Genomic DNA, 7,375 nt, shown 5'->3' on the forward strand with positions numbered 1-7,375 from the left:
CTTGGCCAGGAAAACCATTTAAGTAAACAGAATGCCTTTGGTTGATTTCCAAAGTTGCAAATTTTATTAGGATATTGTTCACTGTGTTTATAAGTATTACATATGACAACTTAAAACATGACTTCACCCAAGGGGGAACTGTTATAATAAGTAAAGTATTTTCAAAATAAATGTAATAAATAGGATATGGACACTTAAAATTCTTCCCTTTGCTAATATAATAATGTACTTCCAATGTGTAAATGAGTTCTAACTTTTATAAAAGAACTAAAATTTTCTATAATACAGACTCATATCACAATGCTGCTCTGTTATGTCTCCCCAACCGCCAAGAATTACAGCCAATTTTAAAATGTTCAACACAATTTAAAAATAACATCAAAAAAATAAATTAAAAAAATAAAAATAACATCAAAAGTTAGAGTAATTTACAATGAAAACCACTCACTTATATAAAGGCATTAGAGAGAAGTTGACAAGTTAAAGAACCCTGCAGGATATTTATCAACAAATCGGTCATATTTATCTCATCTCTGCTTTCAGCAGATTATCTGCTGCTTCAATCTTACAGGTATGTCAACAATTCAGAATTCTCCAGGGCCCTGGAGCTAAAAGCAGTTAACTTTAGGGTCATTTCTTCCTGGAATTTATGTTGATACAGGATTCTTTCCAGACCACCACAGTTTCAACAGTTGCCTGTCTGTTTCAACTTTAGAGACAGGATAGTAACATTGAAACAACACTCACAACCCTAAGAAGCCTCCAGACCTTTTCAAAGAACTTTAACAATATACACAAACCACCCCTGGTAATTGTTCCATAGTATGTTAATGCTAAATTCCTCTGAAGCTAATTTCCTCTTTGAGTCTCAGAAGCTTTGTTCCTTAGTTGGACTCAAGCAGCTGTAGCAGAAGCATCATGACAGGGCCCTTTGTTCTACCATATCAATTCTGTGAACTGTGTAATATTCATGCTGTTCCCCCCAAAATGCTCTTCCTTCAACCCATTACCTATGTCCAATCCTACTGAATTTTTGAGACCTAAAATCCCAATTCCTCCAAGAAACTTTTCAAAATTCCCTCCAGATAATAGTCTAACTCATACTTCTAAACTCCATAATTTGTTGGCTGTTACTCCTTTGGGTAGCTTACCATTTTTTATTTGATAAACACACTTTTTTAGAGAGCATTTTCCTTCTACAGACTTGGAACCCCTTGCTTTAAAGCAAAAAGTGTTTGTTTAGTTCAGCACCTGCACAGTGCCCTGAATGAAGACTAGACACACCAGAAAGTTCTTGAATTCACCACACAACACGAATGCACCATTTTCACGAGAACAAAGCATGTGTGGGTTTGGGACTAAGCGTCCAATAAATACTGAGAGACTGACAGACTTTTCATATGTGAAATGGATCCTTGTATCTATCTCATATAATTATTTGAAGGATATAATAAAATGCAAATGTAATCTTGAACAGGGTTAGGCACATGGTAGATTCTCAGCAATGCTCCCTTTCCTTTTGTTCATTCCCTATATTTACTGAGTAGTTGATGTCTGGTTGCTCTTCCTTGCCATTCTCAAAGGGTAGGAAAAATATTTCATGTGCCTTCCTTGTGTTCCCCTATGCAGAAGCAGCTAGTCTGGCTCCAGTTTAGCACTGGATCTGCATAGACTAAAGGAGTACAGTGATCTCTCTGGTCAAAAGCTGGCCTCAGTGGTCCTGGGTCTTCAGTCAGATTCCTAAATGTAAATTAGGTTCTTTTTTTCCATGTGCTATGGCAGTTCTGTGTCACTGAGATGTCTGCGCTCTCTCAGAACTGTATCAATTATATTTAAAGGAAAAATGGAAATGGACCATAGAGAGGCTTGGGTCTAATAAAAATCCTACTTTGTATTAATTACCAAAAAGCTTAACAACATAACTGATGAGTAGTTTAAAAATTGAGGCTTGGGAGTTTTTCTGCTACTTACTATCGGTGGGAAATTAAGTGTTACTTAACTGCTTAGTAAAGCAACCTACCTCACATGCATCCCCCCCACCCCCGCCACCGGGACACATAAATAACACAATGAATACACACCACAAAGTCCAATTCTTGGCACATAGTAGGCACACAATTACATCAACTCTAATCATTAAGCAGCTTCTCTTTACTTTCAAGTATGGAAATACTGATTGCCTGATCCTTTAAAATTATTTTGCACAAATGGAAAGCAATACAGCCTCTCAGTTTCTGCTGTTTCATATCTCTGATCTGGTCTGCAAGCATTTTTTTTGTTCCTAATCGATTCTACATTTGTCATTTCTCAAGTTAACTTCCTAGAGAAACAGTTCAACATTGCATGAAACAACTGGTAAGCCAAGTTAACTGTTTCTCTCCTCTTCTCTTTATTTCCATAATAAGCCTAGAATAACTTTTATATTAAAAAAATTAAACAACTAATAAAATAATTACTGGGGGGATCGAATCATCTGACTTTTAGCAGGAGAAAAGGTATTTCACATTCTCTAATTTTCAAAACTGGTTTGCCATCTTCTTCCCCTTCCACCTACTTGACTGTCAATTACTAATATAGTTTAAAATATATATATACATATATAATATAATAAAAAACATATATATATAATATAATATAGTTAAAAAAAAAAAAACAAAACCCAAACCTTGTTCACCTCCAAAGTTTAATTTTTTGGAAATACCAGCGCTGTGCTCACGAGTGCGTTGGCGGGGCACAGCAAGCAAGGCAGGCGGGACTGCTGCTGCGGGTCAAAGTCCCCTTCTTTCTCCTCCTCCGAGTCAACCCGCGGGGTGGTGTGATTGCTCTCCAGCCCAAAGACTCTCACCTTTCACTTCCTAGATGAAACCGCTCGCTCCATACACTGGGTGGAGTGCCTCGAAGTATCTGGGCAAGGCCCACAATCCCAATTCATAGGTTGTAGGAGCGCCAGTACTTTGTTTTCTTTTTAAAAATATTTATGGAGGTCACAGATCCTTTAAAATTTTTAATAAAAGCTAGGGGCGCTTTCTCCCAGAAAAAATGATCATATCAAATTTCTGCACAGAATTTCAAAATGTTTACAAATTCCTGGAACCTCCAGATGAAGTCCCCTGGGGTTGGGGGCGGGGGGCCTAGGGGAGTAGGTTAAGGAAGGGGTGAAAATCTTGGACTGAATTCTTTTCAAATATATATACATACGTATATGCATTTAATATACGTAGATACATACATGACAAATCTGAGTAAGAGGTTAATTTAAGAAAGAGTGCTTTTCCAAAGTAAGCTGGTCTGAGTCTGGAGGCGCGACTGGCCGCACAATGGCCCGCAACCAACAGGTGTGCACACCACCAGGTCCTGCACCCTCAGGAAGAAGCAGGAGGAAGCAGCTGGGCGCCGAGGGTGAACCGGCGGTAGGGAAGGGATAAAGGGCGGGTTGAGGGCGGTGTAGGGGACAGCGGGGCTCCACTCACCGCTGCCCGCGAAACTGCGGCCCTTCCGGGCCAGTGTCTGCTGCACCTGCTCCTGGATCCGCAGGCTCTTGACCGCCTGGCCGCTGCTCCCCGCCAGCTTCAGCTTGGCCTCGGAAGGCAAAGCCAGGCTGGAGCTGTCCAGCTGCCCCAGAATCTGCTGGCCCAGGACTGTCCGGATGTAGCCGCACTCAGCCGAAGAGCCGGGAGCAGCCATGAGGCCGGAGCTGGCGACCAAGCCGCTTGCCTGCCGCGAGACCTGCTGGAGAAGCTGCGGCGGAGCCCGAGGCACCGGTGCAAGCCCCGCCCCACCGCCCCGGCCCCTCCTCCGGCCCCGCCTCCGCGCCGGTGAGAGGCCGGAGCCGAGGAGTGCTCGGCCTCCGGAGGCCGGAGCCGGGTCTCAGGCCGGAGAGGGGCGCGGCTCTAGCGCGCCTAGCACTCGGCTAGGGAGCTGGGCCGAGCGGACCTCGCGCGCCGTCACCTGGCGAGTTGAACTGCTCACAGGGAAGCCGGAGAGGGGCGCGGCCCGCCCTGGGGCGCACACACTCTCAGAGTCACCTCGGATCCTGCGGGCCGGGGCCGCACCCCGCTCTCTCTGCCTCGCCCGGCCTCCGCCTAGCCCTCGAGAAGGATGTGATTTCCTCCTGATTGCCGGGGCCGACCTGCAGGCACTTGCTCCCTGGAGGGTCAGTGCTTTTCTTGGGCCGAGGTTTGCCTCTGGGATCTCCGAGGGAGTAGTCTGTCTGGTTCGTCAGGCTCTGTCAGACTGAAGCATTTCCTGGATCTGAGATGAGAAGGGGCTATTTGATCAGGCGTCAAAAGGCAGTAGAAGAGAAATGTGCTGAGAAGACGACCTGTGTAAAATAAAAGACTTTTTAAAATAGTTTTTTTTTTTTTTTCCTTAGTACAGTTTCAGGGACTGTGTCCTTTTTGCGCAGATGCAGTCCCGGAAACATATGTTCTTCCTTACTGAGAGTTTCTGTTTTCTCTTGCACATACACAAATTGTACCCAGTACACCCTTGCTCACCCACTCCTCTCATGAACACTCCCACACAGAGAAGTTCCAATAAGAGAGCAGGCATGCTTTCAATAACTGATACTTTTAAAGTCCTTTTTATGATAGGCTCTTTGTAGGGATCCCATGGAAGGAGTCTATGACTTTTCAGTCGTGTATTCCATAATGTATTGCTATTAGTTGGTTTCACACTTAGTTAACTACAGAGAACATGATGAGCTAAACTCAACAGAAAGAGCCCTTGACCTTAAAGCTTTCAAATTAAGTCACTTATCCTGCTTTCCCTCTTTGGACCTGAGAGGCAGAAGGAAAAACATCTATCCCCAGTAATAAGATAAATTTCATTTGATTACTTGAGGGCAGGAGGAGAAGGGGACAACAGAGGATAAGATGGTTGGATGGCATCACCGACTTGGTGGACTTGGGTTTGGGTAGACTCTGGGAGTTGGTGATGGACAGGGAGGCCTGGTGTGCTGCGGTTCATGGGGTCTCAAAGAGTTGGACACGACTGAGCGACTGAACTGACTGACTGACTGACTTGGGATTCTATGTCCACTCTCCCTGAAATCACTCAGTTATTGCAGAACCTCCCTTATTCAGGTTTCGGGTGGCTAGAGAACACAGCTTCTCCTGTCCTCATTTTCCTATGGCATACCCTTCTGTCTTTACACACACACTTAAAGCACAGCATAAAGCCGTCCAAGGGATGTAGAGGAAGTGAAGGGACCCAAAGCCTGGACAATTGGAGTGGTGACAGTTCTGCCATCCTTTCTCAGCTGGCCTCGTGGCTTAAGTGAAGCCATGTAGATGGTGGGTCTTCTATGCAATTCCTCCTATCCCAGTCAGTTCAGTTCAGTTCAGTCAGTCCAAGGAACTCTCAAGAGTCTTCTCCAACACCACAGTTCAAAAGCATCAATTTTTCAGAGCTCAGCTTTCTTCACAGGCCAGCTCTCACATCCATACATGACCACTGGAAAATCCATAGCCATGGTTTACATGTTGGCCATGTAAAGTCTCTGCTTTTTACCTATCCCAGTAGGACTAGTCTTAAAGTAGATTATATCTTGTGAGAGCTTCCCAGGTGGTGCTATTGGTAAAGAACCTGCCTGCCAATGCAGGAGATGTAAGAGACACGGGTTTGATCTCTGGTTTGGGATGATCCCCTGGAGGAGGACATGGCAACCCACTCCAGTATTCTTTCCTGGAGAATCCCATGGACAGAGGAGCCTGGCAGGCTACAGTTCATAGGGTTGCAAAGAGTTGGACACAACTGAAGTGATTTAGCACACAGGCACACAAACCTTGTGAAGAACTTAATTATATTAGCCAGATGTAAATATCCAAACTTGGCGCTGAGATTCAGCTGAAAAAGAGAGGGGTGAACTGAAGGGAAAGTGATGATAGAGACTTCCAACATCGAATTTCATTCCTGTCCCCTTCTTCCTTCCTCCACCGCCCACCTGGTAGCCTCCTCTGGCAGCTCTGTAAATGCTGCTTTGAAAGGTAATTTAAGTACCTGTCCCACAGGGTCAGCTGGGCCATTCCTTGGTTTTTGTGCCTAATAAAGTCAGCTTTGCCTCCATATAGATCCTTCAGCAGGGGAGTGGAGAGGAATGTTTCTCATTTATTTATTTGATTGGTCCAAACTTCATTCACTTTCTCCCTCTTAAATTGATTTTTTTTAGTGTGATGTTGTAGTTGACTAGCCTAATATCCTATTGAGAACGTAGAAATCTTGCTAATGAGTAGTTGGGTGATTTGACAGGATGGTTAAAAGCACCAGAGTTGTGAATGAGGCAGATCTGGTTCCAAATCTTAGCTTGTCCTTTTATAGTGTAGCCTTAAGCAAATGCCTTTACATTTTTAAGCCTTAATACTCCTATCTGTAAAATGGGAGTAATAAAAGTATCTACCATGAAGTGCTGCTGTGAGAATTAAATAAGTAGTTCATAAGAAAAACCCAGTGAATCATTGTTCAGTACTCTTTAACAAACATCCCACTGAGTTCCACTTTTGCATTCTTCACCTTCTTCAATTGGAGAAGGAAATGGCAACCCACTCCAGTATTCTTGCCTTGAGAATCTCAGGGACGGGGGAGCCTCGTGGGCTGCCATCTATGAGGTCGTACAGAGTTGGGCACGACTGAAGCGACTTAGCAGCAGCAGCATCACCTCCTTCAGGTCTTTCTTCATATGTTAACTTATCATTTGGGTGAGATGCTTTGTCTCTTAGTCTCTCTCTGTCTCTCTCTCACACACACACATGTGCTTGCACACACAGAGTCACTCATTATCTCCCTTCTCTGCTTCATGTTTCTTCACAGCACTTATTTTCATACATATGCCTTATATTTATAACTGTTGATTATTATTTTCCAAATGGAATGTAAACTCCTTGAAAACAGGTTCTTTGTTTTGTTTACAGTTGTCTCCAGGACCTAGAATAGCACACATAGTAGATAATAGTGATATGTTGAATGAATGAATGAATCATGTATAAAAGTACTTAGTATGTTACGTGGTATATAACAAGTGTTCAACAGCTGTTAGTATTCTAGGTATTCTACTAGTTATCTATGTAATAATCCCTGTAAATAAAAAACAACTAAACTGAGGTCATTTTGAACACTTTCAGAATTCAATGATTCGTTAGAATAATTCCTTTGAAAATAGGATAAACATATAAATTAATTGAAAGAAAATCTATGGAGGTGAGAATCCTATTGCAACAGCAATAATTAATTATGGGGTAAAGGAATGCAGACTCTGGCACTGTGCTCCAAGACAGTCTTAACTGTACTTCTATTCCAATATAGTGCAGGCCCTTTCATGTTCTTTGTATTTCCTGGGAAAGTTGCCTAGCTGACTTCCTAAATTGTGAGCAATCTCTGT

At 43.2% G+C, this 7,375-nt stretch overlaps 1 protein-coding gene across 2 annotated transcripts in view; it reads right to left on the reverse strand.

The window, feature by feature from the left end:
* Positions 1-4,259, reverse strand: part of PKP2 (plakophilin 2) — a 106,844-nt gene extending 102,585 nt beyond the window's left edge. The window contains exon 1 of one of the 2 annotated variants that reach the window (XM_020906721.2): positions 3,471-4,259. In XM_020906721.2, the coding sequence (XP_020762380.2) occupies positions 3,471-3,684 (214 nt within the window). In that variant the 5' untranslated portion in view covers positions 3,685-4,259. The remainder of the gene's footprint in view (positions 1-3,470) is intronic. The other variant, XM_020906720.2, reaches the window with a different exon arrangement.
* Between the last annotated feature and the right edge of the window lie 3,116 nt (positions 4,260-7,375).

Source organism: Odocoileus virginianus, chromosome 23, assembly GCF_023699985.2.
Source record: "Odocoileus virginianus isolate 20LAN1187 ecotype Illinois chromosome 23, Ovbor_1.2, whole genome shotgun sequence".
Taxonomy (NCBI): Eukaryota; Metazoa; Chordata; class Mammalia; order Artiodactyla; family Cervidae; genus Odocoileus; species Odocoileus virginianus.